Source organism: Acromyrmex echinatior, chromosome 7 (assembly GCF_024713525.1).
Source record: "Acromyrmex echinatior isolate Ae372 chromosome 7, ASM2471352v2, whole genome shotgun sequence".
NCBI lineage: Eukaryota > Metazoa > Arthropoda > Insecta > Hymenoptera > Formicidae > Acromyrmex > Acromyrmex echinatior.
The window spans coordinates 537,757-558,330 of NC_141858.1; the positions used below are offsets into that span (position 1 = coordinate 537,757).

At 35.6% G+C, this 20,574-nt stretch overlaps 1 protein-coding gene and 1 long non-coding RNA gene across 12 annotated transcripts in view; one reads left to right on the top strand and one right to left on the bottom strand.

Moving 5' to 3' along the window:
- LOC105144004 (prominin-like protein) overlaps positions 1 to 20,574 on the top strand; it is a 331,794-nt gene that overhangs the window by 292,706 nt on the left and 18,514 nt on the right. For 8 of the 10 annotated variants that reach the window (XR_015545735.1, XR_015545734.1, XR_015545736.1 and 5 more), the window contains one exon: positions 10,881 to 11,039. Coding sequence is in view for 7 of the 10 variants with exons in the window: in XM_011052632.2 (XP_011050934.1) it covers positions 10,881 to 11,039 (159 nt within the window). In the remaining 3 variants the exon portion in view is untranslated. Of the gene's footprint in view, positions 1 to 4,312; positions 4,479 to 10,880; positions 11,051 to 20,574 lie in introns of those variants that run through there. The other 2 variants (XM_087408040.1, XM_087408043.1) reach the window with 2 other exon arrangements.
- LOC147908899 (uncharacterized) lies at positions 2,917 to 4,541 on the bottom strand. Of its 2 annotated transcripts, none has more exons than XR_015545737.1 (3): positions 4,468 to 4,541; positions 4,103 to 4,260; positions 2,917 to 4,021 (listed from the first exon to the last, which is right to left on the bottom strand). It is a non-coding gene; the product is annotated as an uncharacterized LOC147908899 (long non-coding RNA). The 2 variants fall into 2 exon arrangements; XR_015545738.1 differs by lacking the exon at positions 4,468 to 4,541 and having other exon boundaries at positions 2,917 to 3,423; positions 3,565 to 4,021; positions 4,103 to 4,304.

The window sequence follows — 20,574 nt, forward strand, 5'->3', positions numbered from 1 at the left end:
ACAAAACCAAAGTAAGATAACAATGCAATAAGAGGTAAACTAATAACTGAAATCATACACATACACACATATACTTACACACATACACACACGCGTGTACACCCACAACACATCAATTACATCAGTCTCGCTTAAATACCGTGAGTGACGCGATGAAACGCGAGGCAGCGGAACGAAAGAAGAATAAAGAGGGAAAGGTTTTATTGGATCAGAAATTAAAATATTTAGCAGAGATATAGGAGAAAGCGGCACGGAATTTAGTGGATAGATATATGGAGAAGGATAAGTAATCTTGATATCTGGTGAGAGAGTTAAAAGAAGAATGATGTTCAGAGTTCAATTAAAGGAGACGTCGCAGATATAGAAGAGTATTGGAGCGAAGGAGAGAAAATACAAGACAGGTGGAGAATAAAACATTGCCAAATCTTAAGCCAGCCAGATCTCTGGTAATATGGAGATATATGGTTGTATTTACGAACACAATAGGAGAAGTGGAGACAAGAATTTTGGATACGCTGTACACGATTTAGCAGATGTTGATTAAGAACTGGAACGTAGACGACATCAATGTAATCAAACAGAGAAATAATAAATAATTGAGAAGTGAGGAGTTTTTGAGAGCAAGAAAGGAAGGCGAAGGAGATAAAGAAGACGTAAACGAACCTGACGCTTGACGGCCACGAGTGACTCGAATGACCATGAAAAAGTCAACATGGACACCAAGAATCTTAATAGAGGAGGAACGAGGAATTGAAATAGAATTAAGAGAAATATCGAAAGATAAAATTAATTACAGATTAAATACAGGATAACAATGTTGAGGAACCGACAATCAGCAAGGATGATTTAGAAGGATTTAGATGCAAGGCATTATCATCTTATTAGTGGACCTTTCGGTAGAATCGGTAGAATTCGGTAGATTTTAAGTCTGTATTCAAAGCAGAACGGGTTGCTAAAGTACCGAATGAATGAAAGGATTTTTGTATCAATAAAAGAACTAAAAGTTTGGTCAACAAAAAATCTTCAATGATAAATAATAACACTAGTTCGAATGTCGGTGATATGCCTCTTATGTTGGACAAACTAAGAGGCAACTACAGACAAGAATTAAAGAATATCACAATAGTATAAAATAGACCAGTTCAAACACTCAGTAATCACGAAACATATCACTGAAACAAATCATAATTTTAATTGGGAAAAAGTTATTATAGTATATACTTGATTTTGAAAAAAAATTATCGCAAAAGAAATATTTCTGAAATGATTCATATTAAAGAACAAAAAGACGGTTTAAATTTAATGAAAGATATCGAGTTATTGGATACCTCTTATTTTAACATATTGGACATATGTGAACATAAATTGTCACAGTTTTGAACAGACTTGTTTCGATTTTATTGATTTACTTTTATTTGACATACACATCAGTCAATTTTCAAAGTAACAGATAACTTGTAATTTTAATGTACTTGACCAGATCTCCGAACATTACATTTAATTACAGTATTTTATATAAATTAACGTGAGTTATTTGATTTTGTATTTCTCATTCACATTAATTATATTATTTTAATACTTCTTCTCGTTCTACAGAATATCATAAAATATTCGTAACAATTAAAATCGATTAATTCAAATCTGTGATAAACTGGATTCGCGTTTTCAATCGAGGAATTTAACAAAATTATTTTTATCGAAGGACATCATGTTAATCCACTTTTGACTGAAGTATTTCATTCTTGTTATTTTGTAATAATGTAATCTGTCTTAACATGTCTTAATTTGACATTTGAATTTTATATGAGTTGACACATTACCACAGTTTTTTAAAATATTTTATTATTATATATACGCTATCTAATTGGTTCGTTAATTTAATAATGTATTTTTGCTTTGTACACTGAAAAAGGCTTTGTAAGCCGAAACGTTTGTAATTTTATATTATTTTATTAATTGTATTTAGATTATTATATAGTATTTACATTCTTGTGTTAATTGTATTAATTTAAAGTCAGTCTAATTATAAGCTCGAAATAAGTCATGAGTTTGTTTAACTTGTTTTGAAAATATACGAGCATTTTCACTCTAATAAATATTATGTAAAATAGTATTGTCATTGTATAATTTTATTTAGTATTTGCAATCTCTTACAATATAATAAATGTAAATATTCCTGAAATACAGGGTGGCCGATTTATCTGAAGACATTGAAATATCTTGAGAACTATACATAAGATAAAAAAATGTGTGCAACGAAAGTTGCTCGACACGAAGGGGGGAATCCAATGATATCAAACTCGGCCCCCACCGCTCCCCGGGGGCGGGGTGGGGGTGGGGGACATAAGAAACTTAAATAGGAACCCCAATTTTTTATTGCAGATTTGGATTCTCCAGGAAAAAGTACGCCAAGTTGACCTACGAACTTTAACATTTTCGTTCACAGGTGGCGCTGTAATCGATAAAAATCCAAATTTATCAGAAGACATTGAAATAACTCGAGAACTATGCATGGGACAAAAAAAAGGTGGCTAATGAAACTTGTTCGCTTTAAAAGCTGCCTTCGAATGAAAGCAAACTTGCCCCCCCCCCTCATGGTGGAGGGGGGGGGGCATAAAGAACTTAAATAGGAAGCTTCTTGATTTGATATTATTGTTGTAATGTTTCATACGTGTAGCAATAATGGAAAGTATCGGGGAAAAAAATCATGGAGTTCATTACAAATTTATCAAAAAATACATTTTGCGTTACCCGGGAACAACAACGTGGACGTAGTATTTTTCTGTTCCCTTCGGGGTGCTAGATTAGCGTGAGTCCCCTTGCCTCTCACAAATCGGGGTGCTTGTTTCATGTGAGTCCCCTTCCCTCTCAGAAATCGGGGTGCTTGTTTTATGTGAGCCCCTTGCCTCTCACAACTTTTTTTTGACCATTTTCTTTTTTATTAATGCCCAACATCTCAAGAATATTGTGTCCAAATTTGAAGTCGATCCGAGTAAAACTAACGGAGTTCTGACGTCCAGCGTCCGATGCCTGGCCTCCAGGCGCTAGGGTCCTGATTCCCTTCGCCCGGACGCTTGTTTTCCCGAATTGAGGGCTGTTGGGACTTATGACCGAAAAAATTAATGTTTACACCACTGTGGTGGTCGAGACTTTCGAGACGAGACGAGAACGACACGAGACTGTACGTGCCACGTCTCGTCTCGTGCTCATCCCAGACGAGAATTCTCGACGCGGCTTTTTCCGAGGCGAGACACGTCGAGACGAGACGAGACGAGATGGGCTCGAGCGGCATTACTAGTCATAGTAGATATTTACGAGTACTTGAAACAAAACTTCATTAAAATTGGTTGAGAGTTCAGAGAGAAAGCCAATGTCCGAAATTTTTTCTTTCCGACCACTGTGAGATGTTGCTGTGATTAGGTTCTGTAATAAAAATAGAAGAAAGTATAAAAATTGTAATTTTTGTAAATTTTGTAAATGTGTAGGTCTGCTATTTAATCACGTAGAGTTCAACTCCCCTTTCGATAACCCCGAAAGTTTTGTCAGATTTTGCGTATCCCTTACCGTTTTCGAGATATCGTAGAATTTCGCAAATTTGAACGGAAATATCCCTCAACGGCGAATTCGTAGTTTGTTCCACAGTAGAGATACTTGTCGCTGATTTTACTCTTGCAGCGAAAAAATATCCTCTTGCATATTCAACTGGATTGTTGACTGTTTTTCAAGTCTGTCATAAAGGTACAGTTCGGTCGGAGGTCACTTTTCTTTCAGAATCAAAGCTTTCACTTTACTTAACTAGTTTTTATTGTGTACCCTTCATTCCTTGAACAGAATTGCAAGTAAAAAATGAATTCTGCTACGGTTCAGGAAAAAATCGAAATGATTCTCATTTATGGTGAATGTAGGAGGAATGTTGACGATGCTGTTGCCTTGTATGCTGAGCGTTTTCCAGACAATGTTCGCTCACGTTCTTTTTTTTACAAAGTTGTGAATGCCTTTCACTCAGATGGCAGCGTCCAAACTAAAAAAAGAAAACGAAGGTTAACGGTTACAGGAGAAGCTACTGAAATAGCTGTGCTAGCAGCTGTTCAACAAAACCCACATGCAAGCACTCGGCAATTACATCGCGATTCCGGCATTTCCAGAGATAGCATTCAGAGAATATTGCACCGTCATAAGTATCATCCATATCACATATCACTGCATCAAGAACTTCATGGCGATGATTTTCGTAATCGAGTGGTGTTTTGTGAATGGGCACTTCAAAAAATGCAAGCGAACCGCAGTTTCTTTCTTAATGTATTATTTTCAGAATCTACATTCACGAACCATGGTGGCGTTAACAGACATAACATACATTATTGGAGTGTAGAAAATCCTCACTGGTTACGACAAGTAAATCATCAACGTCCTTGGTCGGTGAACGTTTGGTGTGGAATCATAGGAAATAAACTAATTGGTCCTTACTTTATTGAAGGTAATTTGAATGGAATGAAATATCGAAATTTCCTGGAACAGGAACTACCATTACTACTTGAGGATGTTGTACTACTTGGACATTCGACGTAGGACAATGTGGTTTCAGCATGACGGTTGCCCAGCACATTTCTCAGCAGCAGCCAAGGAAATATTAGACCGTGATTACAATGGTAGATTGGTAGAGGTGGTCCAATTAATTGGCCTGCTAGGTCACCTGACTTAACATCGCCGGATTTCTTCCTGTGGGGTTACCTAAAAGGTAAGGTATATGAACAAGTGCCAACAACTCGCGAAAACGTGGTAGAACGCAGAAGAAATGCTTGCGCAGAAATTCCCGCAGATATGATACTGTCCTGTGTAAAGTCATCATTTGAAGAAAGAGTCAACAAATGTATTGAAGTGGAAGGTCGAAATTTCGAACACTTACTCCATTAAGTGAACATAAAGCAAGCACCCCGATTTGTGAGAGGCAAGGGGACTTACGCTAATCTAGTACCCCGAAACGTGAGAGGCAAGGGGACTCACGCTAATTTAGCACTCCGAAGGGAACAGAAAAATATTACGTCCACGTCGTTGTTCCCGGGTAACGCAAAATGTATTTTTTGATAAATTTGTAATGAACTCCATGATTTTTTTCCCCGATACTTTCCATTATTGCTACACGTATGAAACATTACAACAATAATGTCAAATCAAGAAGCTTCCTATTTAAGTTCTTTATGCCCCCCCCCCTCCACCATGAGGGGGGGGGACAAGTTTGCTTTCATTCGAAGGCAGCTTTTAAAGCGAACAAGTTTCATTAGCCACCTTTTTTTTGTCCCATGCATAGTTCTCGAGTTATTTCAATGTCTTCTGATAAATTTGGATTTTTATCGATTACAGCGCCACCTGTGAACGAAAATGTTAAAGTTCGTAGGTCAACTTGGCGTACTTTTTCCTGGAGAATCCAAATCTGCAATAAAAAATTGGGGTTCCTATTTAAGTTTCTTATGTCCCCACCCCCACCCCGCCCCCGGGGAGCGGTGGGGGCCGAGTTTGATATCATTGGATTCCCCCCTTCGTGTCGAGCAACTTTCGTTGCACACATTTTTTTATCTTATGTATAGTTCTCAAGATATTTCAATGTCTTCAGATAAATCGGCCACCCTGTATACTTAATAAAAATAATATATAGTATTATTTATAAGACAACATTTTATTTGCATAATTTTCTACATTACATAACATTACCTACATTGCATAACATTATTACATACTATATTATATTCATTTTATCTATATATTATATTCATATTTATCTAACTACAAAAAATAAATTTTTAAATCTATGTTTGAATAATATTAATTTTAAGAATAAATGTAAATCAGCCAATGCGAGCCAACACAGGTTAGATGTATGTAAAATTGTATAGTTTATTCTTGAGAAAAATTGACAAACGTTTCAACTCTTTCGATTGGGTCTTCCTCAGGATAAAAATAAAAATAAAATCGGTGTAAATTTAATATAAAAAGATGCGATTCGAAGCAAATTGAAGTACCGTTAACATATATTCATAAAATGATAATAATGCTGTCCGTCGTATCTAACGAAATACTCAAATCTAACATTTCAGATTATCTGTAATTTAATAAGTCATTAAAACATAAATCAAATCAATTAAACAATAAACTTACATATAATAATGTTAACGATGTGAGATGTTAGCACAAAGAATATGTGAGAGGTCAAAATCAATTGTCGTTAATCATAGGTATAAAACATAGTGATAAATAAATTCAATATAAATATAAGGTGGTAATAAATAAATACAATATATATATTTAGTTTTATACAATAAATTAGAGAAATAAAACATGGAAATGTCAAATCTTTTTAAATAAATCTTGATATAATGGATTTATTAAGTGTACAACTTTGCTTCTGCCGTTTTTTTCCCGAAATTCGAGGTTTTATTGTAAAAAACTGGTTATACATTTATGATTCAAAGTATTGTCCATCGCTGGCCACTACTTTCTCCCATCTTTCGGGCAGCGTACGAATCCCGCGTCGAAAAAACTAGTCATCTTTTGAGGCCACGAATCGATCCAATTTTTCACTTCTTCATAAGACCGGAATTGCTGGTCAGCCAGGCCGTGTGATTGAAACAAGTGATAGTCAGAGGGAGCAACGTCTGGAGAATACGGCGGGTGGGATAGGACTTCCCGTTTCAACGTTTCCAAGTATGGTATCTTGATCACTTTCGCAACATGGGGTCGAGCATTGTCATGCTGCAAAATCACTTTATCGTGTCTCTCGTTGTATTGCGGCCGTTTGTCTTTCAATGCTAGGCTCAAATGCATCAATTGCGTTCGATACTGATCGTCTGTGATTGTTTCAGTCGATTTTAACAGCTCATAATACACTACGCCGAGCTGGTCCCACCAAATAGAGAGCATGACCTTGGAGCCGTATATATTCGATTTGGCCATCGACGTGGAAGCATGGTCGGGAACTCCCCATAATTTTCTGCGCTTGGGATTATCGTAATGAATCCATTTTTCGTCTCCAGTCACAATGCGATGCAGAAATCCCTTCTGTCTTTGCCTTTCAAGCAGCTGTTCACAAGCAAACAAACGCCGTTCAACATCTCTCGGCTTCAACTCGTACCCAATTTCTTTGCACCCAATTTCCTTGCTTCTGAATCATTCCCATGACTTTGAGGCCTGTTGAGTCACTCCCAATGATCGTGCCAATTCTTCTTGATTTTGACACGAGTCTCAAGTAGTGCCTCCAATTCTGCATCTTCGAAAACCTTCTCTCTTCCACCGCTATGCCGGTCTTCGACGTCAAAATCACCGTTCTTGAAGCGTTGAAACTATTCACGACATGTTCTTTCATTAATAACGGCCTCACTATAAGTATTTGAGAGCATTCGATGAGCCTCAGCCGCAGATTTCTTCATATTGAAGTAGAAAATTAAAACCTCTCGCAACTGACGAAAATTTGGTTCGTAAACTGACATTTTCAATCGAGAATAACTTTATGATGCAGACACAAATCGACTAATGTTTCTATGGGATTATATTAACATGCCCAAGTTTATTGTATGACGTCTATGATCTATTTATTTCGATCACCACTTATTAAAGCCATCTATAGGAAAACGGCGGAAGCAAAGTTGTACACCTAATACATATAATAAAAAATTTAAATATTAAAATAAAAATCATGTAAGAAAGAAAACATTTTAATGATATTTGCCGGAAGATATGCTCCCAGCATACTCATACTTTTTGTATCGCGACGCTTCTGGGGCACAGTGTCACGTGAGCTCGGCCGCCGAGTCTCGAGTGGTAGTGAGGGTCGTCTCAGGAATCTGCTCGAAATGGGCAACTAATTCCGAGCACTGAAATACATAATGCATTGGTACTAATTTTAGGATGCGGACCAATCCATGGATAAATAAGCTCATAGGATGGTTGATAATTTGTAATGCTTGGCTTAACCTTAGGCATGATTCTTCACTGAAAAATCACAGATAATAATTATTAAAAATAGAAGACTTCTATACACGGCGTAGAAAATTCATTTTATATTTTTCATTGCAACTGTTGCACTAAAAATCACTTACGTCATCCTAAGAAGAGTTCCAAATTTTTCGGACATCTGATTGATTGTAGAAGCAGAGATGTCTGATAGAATACTTGAATTTGTTCATCACTTGTTTTAACAAATGAAACGCGGCGCGTCAAACGACTAGGCAGCGGCGAACGGAAAGAATGTCGGTACACCTATCGATAATTCGAAAGGTACTGCAGTAGCCCTGACTTATCGATTTGATTTATTTACAGGATTAAGAAAATCAATAACAGAAGTTTTTCAACATTAAATCAAATTATTTTGTGATCAATATATTAGACCAATAAGTTAGAGTTACTATAGGACTCTTCGAATCATTGACGGGCAGTGAAATTCTTGGTTTTTTTCCCGGTTTTTAAGGATTCAAGATTCGTTGGCCATTTTGATATATTTAAATATCATTTCTGAAGTACTTAAAATTTATTAAGAGTTTGTGATCTGTTTAGACCTGTGTATTAAATAAATAAAATATTTATTTGTTTTATATCTTTGTAACTAATCAATAAATCGCAATGAAAACTTTGCATAAATTATTTTGAATATTTAAAATATTTTAAAAGAAAAATGTAACTTTTTATTATTTTTTAAATTTTAATTTTTAACAATAAAAATAATAACATTCGAGGAAAATATATAATACATAAAATATATTATACGTAATTATATAAAAAATTGACATTTTATATATATATATATATATTGTAAATTGACATATTTTTATATATAATTGTATATAAAATATATCCATTTATAAATAATATTTTTTTCCGGACAAATAAAATTAATGAACTACAAAAATTTGTTATTAAACAAAATCTTATTCACACAATTTTCATATGCATATACTTTATTTGAAGTGTAAATATTAAACATATACTTCCAAATTTTTAATTTTTTTTGCAGGAACTGTACGTCTAATACATCCTTAAAGTAGAACAAATCATAATAACATTAAAATGGCGTTAAACTGAATCGTTATTGACCAAAAAGATGATTTTTAGTAACATTTTGGATTTTAACATCATGATGATTTTTTTGTTCTGTTTAAATATGTTTTTCAATTTATTGCATATGATAAATTTTAGAAACACTTCTGTTAAAACATTTCATGTGACATATTACAGAATCCTTTATGTTGCAACATTTTACAGAACATATTACAGAATCATTTCAGAATTGTTGCACATGAAATGTGAAAAGGAAACCTTTCTGAAAACTTTCCGCAATAACCGGTGCTGTATGGAATCTGAAAACATTTTTTCTCATAATTTCTCATAATTTTTGAGAAATTCTAAAATGTCTCAGAAAAAAATGTCATATTTAATTGTAGATGGTGCGCTTTCTCATACTCATAAATACACATAAATACTCATGACATACAATTAAATTGTATTTTATGAGTATTTATGAATATGAAGGAGATGAATAGAAGATGAATATGAGAAAAATTGTTTTCAGATGTATGATAAAATATGAAAAATGAAGTATGAGAAAATATGAAAACATACGTCATATCTGAAAGGAGAAATTTTATGAATGATAACAAAACATAAAAAAGTCATTTTTTTTCATTACATTTTTTAAATATTTATAAATATTTATGATGGAAAAAATTTCTGAAAATAATAGAAAATCTGAAAAATTTCTCATATTTCTTATCGGATTGCTATGAGAAATTATAATATTTTTTATTAATTGTTGTTGGGAAAAAATGTGAGAAAATCTGAGAAATGTCTCATAATTTCACATAATTTCTTACAAATTATGTATATGAGAAATTATGAGAGATTTTATGAGAAATTATGAAAAAAACCAAGATAAGAATGACACTTTACTGTTCACTGACCCGCATGGATGCTGAAAAAAAATTGTTAAGCATTTTTTAAGTCGTTGAAAATGAAAAACCTCATTCTTTGCACCTTTAGATTAGAATATCTCAAAAACTTGATGTGACATTTTCGGGATCAGATTCGTAATCAGTGCATCAAAATCTATTAGAAACCTCGTTTACTTTATGGCCAAAAACAAAATTAAATTTTTGTCGACCAGTGTTATTGCTGTGCACATGATAGCTTCTGCTTAGAAGCTTCGCTAGAAAGATTATACGTATGCGGATAGATTACGGCTTTTAGATTAAGCGTGCAGCACCAGTCATGACCGTTTAAAAAAACGGTCTTTAACTGTAGAAGTGTGTAGCTCAAAACGCGAGCTCGTATAGTGATTAAATACGAAGAGAAAGGTTTATACATAAGTATTCCTATTAAATCTTCAATTAACAGAGTAAATTGGAGCAAATTGAAATGAATTAACATATAGATTCTTGATCTAACAAATTTTACCCAATGTACCGTATCTCACATCTAATTCAACCTCGCATCAATTTAATTCTATTCATATCATTCGTCGTATAAAACGATAATTTATGATGATACTGCAATCTACTGGGCATCGTATAGATTCATCATTATGTGAGCTCGCGGACAGGTTACACTGTTAAATACACGCTATTCGGAGAAGTGTTTCCCAAAGAGCGTTTCTCAAGCTATTCATGTAGAGCGTGAAGGTACACGAATACAGGTCGTGTGAAATCTTCAAATTTCAGAAATAAGGAGGAATGATTTTCCGGGATCTAGAACGGATTGGGAAACGCTGAACCGGAGATTCTTAATGAATAAATCAAGCTTATTAGCATACGCAACACGCGTCTCTAACTCGCATGAATGAGCGATTCATCGTCATCGTAGGCTTTAGGCAACGATCTTAAAAAGACTTTTGATTACAGTGTCCACGACAAGAAGCACATGTCCCACAGACATAATCCCGCGGCATACGTCGAGAGTTATGACGGACCGGCGATGGGATACGGAGAGCGCGAAAGGATCCCCGATGCCCACCAGAGCACGTCGCATCACGACTCACGATATTCTGATCTGGCGTCTAAGTAAGTGGAGCTGTCTCACTCACAGGGCCATTATTATCAACTGTTCCGGGAGATGAATTCCTTCGTAATCATCAACATAGTCATGCATCTCGATCGAGACATAGCTCTGAGAATGATGTTATCAATGTGTTGCATTGCGTTTAACGTGGCATTGGTTATGATGTTACATTCCTTTCATTTCCTTCTCTGTCTCTCTCTCTCTCTCTCTCTCTCTCTCTGCCCTCTCCCTCTCCCTCCCCTCTCATTTCCTCCCTCACTTCCTACCTCTACTTTTTTCTCTTTTTCTATTGTTTTAACTTTTAATATAAGTACATGATGGTTTTTGATACTTTTACTGTGCTTTACTACATATGATGAGTCTTTCATATCCTGAATTAATTTTTATTATTTTTAAGTACATAAAAATTATTAAGTGATTCTTGCATATATTTTAATATTTTTAGAAAATATTTATAAAGGTGTACAAAGATTTTTCAAAAATTGTATATAAATGTCATAATTATAGTCAACAAAATGAAAAAAATGAACTTTTTTAAAAATGCAAAATTCTAAAACAAAAATGTTTAAAGAAAAAATACGTCAAAATCTTAAAGTTGACATTTCAAACTAAAAAGGAAAAAAAAACAATTCAAGTGTCGGCTGTTCAAAAAGTGTAGTTATTAAATAAGCCGAACATGACATTTTTTTTACATAAATTGAACGTTTATTGCATTTATATTTTTAAACAATGCATTTTTATCATTCGATCGATACAAAAAGTTACAACAATTAGAAAAAAACGATAATTATTTACAATAAAGCCTTTTTCGAATTTTGATGTTTTTTTCTTGCAATTTTGATAAAAATTTTTATTGTGACTCTAACAGTGATAATTAACTGGGCAAAGTAAAAAAATGTGTAACGTATCAATTTTTTACTATCTATTTATTTCCAGGTAAAAATAATGTGAGGAGCCTCCTTCATTTTGATATATGCTTATGATAAGATCATGAACCTGAGTAACCTTCAGATAGTCTTAACCAATCGGTCATTATTCGTTAAAAAGTTATTTAAAAAATTATTGTTGAAAAATATAGTAGCGAAATTAATATATTTATAAAACACAAATTCTCTACTTTAAAACAAATTTTCTGTTTTAAAAATAAAAATTTTCTTTTTCAAACAGAGAATTTGTTTTTAAAGTAGAAAATTTATGATTTTGTAACTTTTCATTCGAAGCGAGGTCTACTTCATTTCTTCTTCCTAAGGGCGTTTAACTTTTCAAAGCAAAATCCGTCTCATCTCTTCCCCTATTCAGGGTCGATCGACTTTATTCAAAGCGAAGTCTACCCCACCTGCCAAGGAGTGACAGACTTTTTCCTAAGCAGAGGAGGAAGTGGGGTTAACTTCACTTCGCGTGAAAAATAGGACGCCCCTAAACAAGGGAGGAAGAAGTAGGATAGACTAGAATGGATATCATGGTGGAAGGATTACATGGTGTGTGCAGCTCAGCCAAACCATGCTTACTTTTGCTCCGCGTCGTCAATAGGATTCAAGGGCTACTAACTGTAAAACGCGAATCATAGGGCGGCGGGTATTCATAATCCGTTCTTATTTTAAAACGTCTTAAATAATATCTTAAGATACTAATACAGTTCTCGGATTGATTTACGACATCTTAAAAGTATACTTAATCCTTTTAGTTTCTTGATTCACTGATTCCGAATCTGAAGTCAGATTTTGCAAATTCAATATGGCAGATCAAAATAGCCGTCATTACTTAGTAAATTAGCGAAAATTTGGATATTTTGCAGTAGATTCATTTTTTGGGGTTCTTGTTAGCGATATAAAATAAAATGATAAAGATAATATCAAAATTCAAAATAACAGCTACAATATGACTGCTTGATAAATATCGGTTCTTCCCTCTTAGGGAAGAGCTCTATCCAGAACTAATGACGTGGATGTTGGGAGATTTTAGCTCCTCTATTTTAAATTTTGTGTTTTTTATTTTGTGGAAATTCTTATTCGGAGCAAATGACTTCTTAGGTGCATCTCTTTTTCCGCGGACTGGAACAGCGAGAATATCAATGTTACAAACTCTTGAAAATTTGGTCAGGGAGACAATGACGGAGACAATGAGGGAGAATGGAGACAATGACGGACGTTTAGACTCAATGACACAGGTGTATGCACAGAGGCGAATAACCTGTCGTACGCACCTTTTCGGTCCCGGAATATGGGTCAACGTCCCAAAAGGACGCTATGATCTCCGATGGACAGTGCGAACGTCGGTCCAACTTTTTTGGGTCAAGGAACTTAATCCTTTTGATCCGGGACTGGACCTCGTGCGATTTCAGATATTAAAGGGAACGGGATACGAGTGGTGATTTAAAAATAAATGGAAGCTAGAAGGATCTTCATTTAAAATATAAAAACTTACATTTATTTAAAAAAAAATTAAACTAAGTTCCATTACAATCATAATCGTTTATACTTAATATTAATTACAAAAATTTTCTAAGCTAATGAAGTTGTGTGCGTGCGTGCGTGCGTGTGTGTGCGTGTGTACGCGCGTGTGTGCGTGTGCGTACGTGTGCGTGCGTGCGTGTATGTGTGTGCGTGTGTGCGTGTGCGTGTGTGCGCGTGTGAGTGTGTGCGTGTGAGTGTGTGTGTGTGTGTGTGTGTGTGTGTGTGTGTGTGTGTATGTGTATCGCATTTTATTTACAAGGGAAGGTTCACAACTATCTGGAACCGATTTGATTTTCCATGAGATATGTTGTTAAACACGAAATTCTAAGAGACATGTATTTTTTTATACGTACGCTAACTCATATTTAAGGGGTGAAATACCTCTAAAAAAATATATTTCTTTCAAGGCGAATATCATCGGAAGTATAAAAGATAGTCGGAAGTATAAAAAATTTTTTAAACAAAAGTCGTAATTTCTAAAGTACTTCAAAGTTATAGATAAAAAGAAGTTTTATTTATTTTTTTGTTTGACAAAATATTCCCACTATCCATAATTTTCTTAAATTTTCAAATTTTTTTTTACAAAATTAAAGATTATTTTTTTATGAATTAACCATATATAATAAAGTTATATTACAACATATCATTTTCGAGAATTAATTATTAACGCTCGTATATACATAATCCATGCTTATGTATATGCGTAAGTAATTGTCGTCGGACAGTAAAATATATAAAAACTTGAAAAGATGTCTTAAATAAAATTTGTATAGTTTTCTACATGCTTTATTATATGTTATTAATATATGTATTTAAATTTTATATACAATATATATATATATATATATATATATACATATATATATGTGTGTATGTATATGTATTTAGATTTTCTAAATATATAATATTTTTAAGACTTGTATATATATGTGCGCGTGCGTGCGTGCGTGCGTGCGTTATTTAATTGGAAGTGGACATAGATTGTTTCACCGATCGCTTTAATAATCCCGCATTCATTTTAACGGTGACGGTTCATTCGACTCCATCTTCACCGGGATGAGTATCCCGACTCCCAGGGCTCACTGCAGGCATGGTAAACTTTTCTCCTTGATGAGAACGATTGATTCCACTTATGAACTTGAAGCTCATTGAGATATTCTCCAGAGACTCCAACGTGCCCAGAAATCTTGGACTTTGTAGGTGTGCTGCCAGAGACACTATTTGCTGGGACAGACGAGACATCAGACTCCGATAGATTAATCAATGGTCAACCGATCAAACAATGAGCGGGTGTTAGGGCTAAAAAATCGTTGGAATCGGTCGATAAAGATGAAATAGAATTTAGTATACCTTCGATTTCTATGATAAAGGTGTTTAATTCTTCAAATGTAAACAAAATTCACTGATTACGCGCTTAAAGTGATGTTTGAATAACTTTACTGTGGATTCCCAAAATGTGGAGCGTTAGGAGGTATGAAATACCATTTGATATGATGTTCGATAGCGAACCGATTTGTTATATTTTTGTGCCTGTCGGAGTTAAAAAGAACATAAAGTTCTTTTAATTGATTATTGACTCCGCAAAAATTAGTCTCGTTGTCCGTGTAAATATGTATTGGAATACCCTGCCTGGCTATGAAACGTTGCCACGAGAAATCCGTCGATTGTCATATCGCTCACGATCTCTAAATGTACGGCCTTTACAGCCATACATACAAACACGCACATGTAAATCTTGATTTGATTCCGATTTCTGTATTTCTTTTTTTTAATATAGAATGGTCCGCAGAAATCTATTCCGGTGTTATCAAAAGGGAACGCGTTATGTACTCGGGTGGTTGATAAATCACCTATTTTATAATTAATTGTACCGAAGTCGAATCGGGAACAATGTACTCATGATTGCACTATTTTACGCGTTTGATTTCTGCCATCAAGAATCCAGAATCTTTGTCTGATGGCATATAAGGTCATTTAAATATCAGCATAGTAATGTTGTTCATGGGTTTCTTTAATAATAAAGTCTGTCAAAAAGTGATGATTTGAGAGTAGAATGGGATGTTTCTGTTTAAAGGCTAATTTTGATCTTCTAAGGCGGCCGCCGACGCGGATTAAACCATTTTCGATGAAAAGATTCAACGCAGCAATATTACTTTTATTTATAGGTTGTTTAGCCGCAAGCCTCTTTAGTTCTTGTGAAAAGCGAGAAGCCTGCTTGATCTTTATTATTCTGATCTCAGCTTCGTCAAATTCCTTTATAGTTCTCCTCGATACGTGTTCGTTGGCCAAAAACGCAGGTATAATGTTATGACTCGTCTCAATTTTGAATAAGACGAGTATTTTCGGAGGATATTACAATCGTCGACCGTTATCTCTAAACAGGTGTTTTTCCGGCGCTCGGATATCTCATTTAATTCCGTCATTCTTGTAGACCATTTGTTTTTTTCCCTTGTTAACCACGACGATCCCGTAAATCAGATTTGATTGTTTAGGAAAGCGTCTAATTGACCCCTGGAGAGCGCGTCGGCTGGATTATCTCTAGATGTGTCGTCACATTTGGATATCCGTTATCTCTTGAATTTGCGCGATATGATATGTATGTTTTTAAGAAATGGAGCAGCGTTCTCAATCAAGCAGCGTTGAATCGCTCCATAATACTATCTATTTAATAATTCTATCACGTCGCGTACCTCGCGATACAACTTGATCAATAAAAGCGCGCCGCACAGTTCCAATCGAGGGATAGTTATGATCTTTAATGGTGCTATTTGGCACATAGAAGACGGCATTATGACGGCATAGATGACGGCATTATTATGTTTGTTGGTTGATCGAGTGTATAGACAAGCGTCATAGCCTTTGATACTCGCATCGCAAAAACCGTAAATTTGAACGTCAGTAAAACTGGGAAACATTACCCAGCGTTCGATTATTAATTCATTAATTGAGTTTAATTGTGTTGTGAACTCGGTCCATGCGGTGTATATAGTGGGAGGAATGATGTCGTCCCAATCAAGTTTGTGTTGCCATAAATCCTGCATTATTAATTTGGCTTATAATATGACGGGACCTAGAATACCCAGAGAGTCAAAGATTTTTGCAATTTCAGAAATAATAGTTCGTTTTGTGATCTTCTCCGATTAATTAATACTATCATACTGAATAACATAATACGTCATCACGGGCGCGCCGTGATATACCTAACATCTTCAAAGGACCATTTTTGTCAAGTACGAGATTGATATTTATGGCATCGAAATCTAAATCATTGATGATTCGTTTTTTGTTCGACGCCCACTAGCGACTATTAAATCCGCCCCGCAAAAGTATTGCCGTTACTTCCTTCCGCAACGTACGCGCTTCCTCGATAGTGTTTGAGTCTGTCAATAAATCGTTCACGTATAAATGTCTTTTGAGGATCACGGAAGCTTTGGGATATTTTATTATTTGTCGCGTTCGTCATCTGTCAGTTGTTGTATTGTGCGTATGACAAGATAGGGGGAGGAAGATACGCCAAATGTGAGTGTATTAAGCTGAAACATTTTGATTTGATTGTCTTGACGCCAAAGGATGCGTTGGTACACGCATCGTTTTCATGCAAGGACACTTGTCGATACATCTTTTCTATATCTGCGGATAGAACATATTTGTATTCGCAGAATCGGAGATGGGCGAATAATGGATCTTGAATAGTGAGTCCTACATCGTTTAAGGATAAATTATTTAGTTAGTTTTCGTCGACGCGTCGAATACCACTCGAACTTTGGTTATGTTGCCCGATGGTTTGGTTGCTGCGTGATGTGGCATGTAATACCTTTCGTCAGCCATTATCAATCAGAGTCATTTGCTTTAAATTTAAATATTCTTAATAAACTTCTTGAATAACTTGTAAGTAAGCTATCTTTAAATCTGAATTTGAATTGCGCTTGCGTTCCAGTGAGTATAAACGTTTAAGAGTGGCAATCCGCGATTCACCTAACTGTGATCCTTAAAGGACAATCACATCACATAGCGTCCATGTTTATCGCGCGTAATGTTTTTTGAGAAATGCGCTTCGCAATTGAGGTTCTCAATAAATTTCGAAATGTCCGTCGTTATTTCCTCGATAGTTCAAAATTTAGTAATCTGACGCTCTAAACCAGCTAATATACATACTACATTCCTAGGACAGCTCGGTGATCTGCTTCGCCTCGGACGATCCAGGCTCGTTTTTTATAAGTGTAAGTCGTAGTCCCCTCTAGATAGATTGATCTGACCAGATAAAAGGAGAGACAAAGTTGTCTTCGCGCCAATTAGTATGTCTACCTGATGTAGTAAATAAAATTCGGGGTCAGCTAATTTAACGTTATGCGGTATTTTGACGGAGTTTCGCGGAAAAAGGTCGGACAGCACTAAGTCTGATATCGTCGAAATCGATAACCACGTTAATTCCTTGCAGATATTGTTATGTATCGATCGAATGATGACACGAAGAATGCTTTATCATCGTACTCATAGAATTGATCGTACCGATTGGTAATGTACACGTCACGGTAGGGAGTTGTAAATATTTAGCCAATCTTTCGGAGATGAATTAACGGTAGCGTACGTATTCAGCAAAGCTCGACTGATTAACTAGACAATTTAACTAGATTGTGTTCACTATCGTGCACAAATATCATTGCAGTCGTCATCAATTGTGGCGTGAATATAGGAAAGATCATTGCTAGATACGTCGCGCTATCCCCACCTTTCTTTATTAGTCATGCGATTTTTTCTGATGCCGATTCTATCGCATTGGTCTTCATTAGTGCAGGTGAATGTTTGTTAAGATGTAATAGTATATAGTCGTTTTTGACAAATAGTGCAAGGTTTGCAACTACACAAACTGCACTATTTGTCAAAAATGATTATATATTATTTGCTTTTGTGTGAACATAGGCAATTATAGCATAGTTTCGCGTTTTTCATGATCTTGATATGTTTGGGAATGTCTAATCGTTTGAATGTGTCGCATTTAAACAGTGAATATAATTTGTTTTTATACGTTGCGCAGTTATTCGTTAGGTTAACCATAAAGATCTTATTGGGTGCTCGTACTCTTTCAGCGGGAGACAAAAATTTCTCGTCATCCCATTTGAACGTTTCATTTGAACACGTTTGGACACGTGAATCGCGGTTCGATGCAGATTCATATAATTCATCGATTTTTGGGAATTCGTCTTTTAAGCGTTTCTTCCCATTTTTCCGCGGTATTTTTTGGTAGTTTACTTTCTAATATATCAACAAGTATGTCTGAACTTACGTCAACTCCCAGCGCGTTCAATGATACGACATATTGTTGCGCGTCGTCGGCGAGCCGTCAGTCGTTTCTTTTTCTAGAATCGGCAAATTGATAAGCAAAGACAAATGTCGCGAAATCAAGACTCGTTTCACTTCATACGCGCGCTTCAACAAATCCCTTGCGATAATTTGTTCCTTTGACCGTTAAAATTTTTATTTTATTGGCCGCTTCGCCTGTCAAAGCTGATTGTAAATTTTTCCACCTCAGATAACTCTGATCGAGTATCTATCATCGCGATGAATGCATTTTTTAAGGATAGCCAATTTTCGTAACGCTAGTCGAAATTCGGTAGCGATATTTCGGGTAGTTATATTCTTCGCTTCGCGACAGTCGCGGCGCTCGCATCGATGGGGGAAGAGGTGCCGCTCGCGGCGCCATTCGAGACAACGATGCTATTGTCAGACACGATCGTATTCAATAACTCGTCGATTTTGCCTGCAAGTGAATAAAACCTTTCTTGGACATTGGTAAATTCATCCTTATCGTTCTAGTAGTATGAGTAGGTTGTCGTTCTAGTAGTATGAGTTCGTCATTAAATTCTTCATACGCATGATAAAACTCGGTAATACGAGTCATACGTAACCTTAAAGCGGACTTATCGTACCGTTCCTTTTCGATAAACTAGTGATCTGCGACTTCAATGACGTTCGCTTTTGAACAAGTAGCTTGATTCTATCGGCCATGATCGGAAATAATGCGAGAAAAGAGAAAGGAAGGAAGGAGTTTACTTGAACGAATATTAGATAAATATGCATATATGTTGTATTCGCTGTTAGCCTGTATCTCGCCTTGTGATCTGACCCGCTTTGTTTGCATTCTCGGTTTAAATCATCCATCCGGCTTCGATTGTCGCGTGAATCTTATCCGCACGTGGTTGTTTGGCAGGATCTCGATCGTCCAAATGTCGTTCGCTTTCTCTTTGCGAACGACCTCACACCAGACGTTGTGTAGTAAATGGTAATCCAAATATCTTCCAACGTTATTTATTAGTATAAAACATTAGTACAAAGATATTCAGACAAGATCTCAGTCTTTAGATGAAGACTCGACTTCGTATCGCTCGCTCTGTAGACTTGGCTACAGAAAAATACTGATTTCTTATGAGATCGTTTCGGTGGCTCACTTACTTCTGAACGCGAGGCGAGGAAGGTCTCGAAGCTATATAACCGTTTTCGTAGCTAGTCGCGACCAATCGTATACATAGTCGCTGCAGATTGATTGTATTGTGCTACGTGGGGCGCTGAGCGCGGCTGTCTGTCTCGTTGCTCTTGCGCTTATTTCGATAAAATTCACTATCTTGTGCGTGTGCGTATGTGTATATGTGATAAAAAATGTATATTGTTGGCCCACCTTTCTTATAAATCGCATGGCGTGACATTTACAATAATATATGTCACATAACAATCGGCTTTTATTGATGTAATTGTGTAATGTAAGAGTGAATATATTTGTATATAAATTGCAAACGATAGTATTTATTTATTGAAGATCAATCGTACTGTCAACAGGGATTGCAAAAATATGTTCACCTTGTTTTATCTCTTCTCATTGTTTTTAGTCATTTCACGCATTTGATGAATTTTGGGATCTTTTTGTGAATTTTGAAGCAGGTATTTAGTGAAATTATTTTTTGAACCGCGGCAACACACTGGGATAGATCTCGTTTCGCGTGGAAAGTCCTTACGTAAGCAGAAGAGGATATGGTGTAGTTCTTAATACTATATGTAACAGAAATAGGACGTTATTTTTTAAACATGTTTG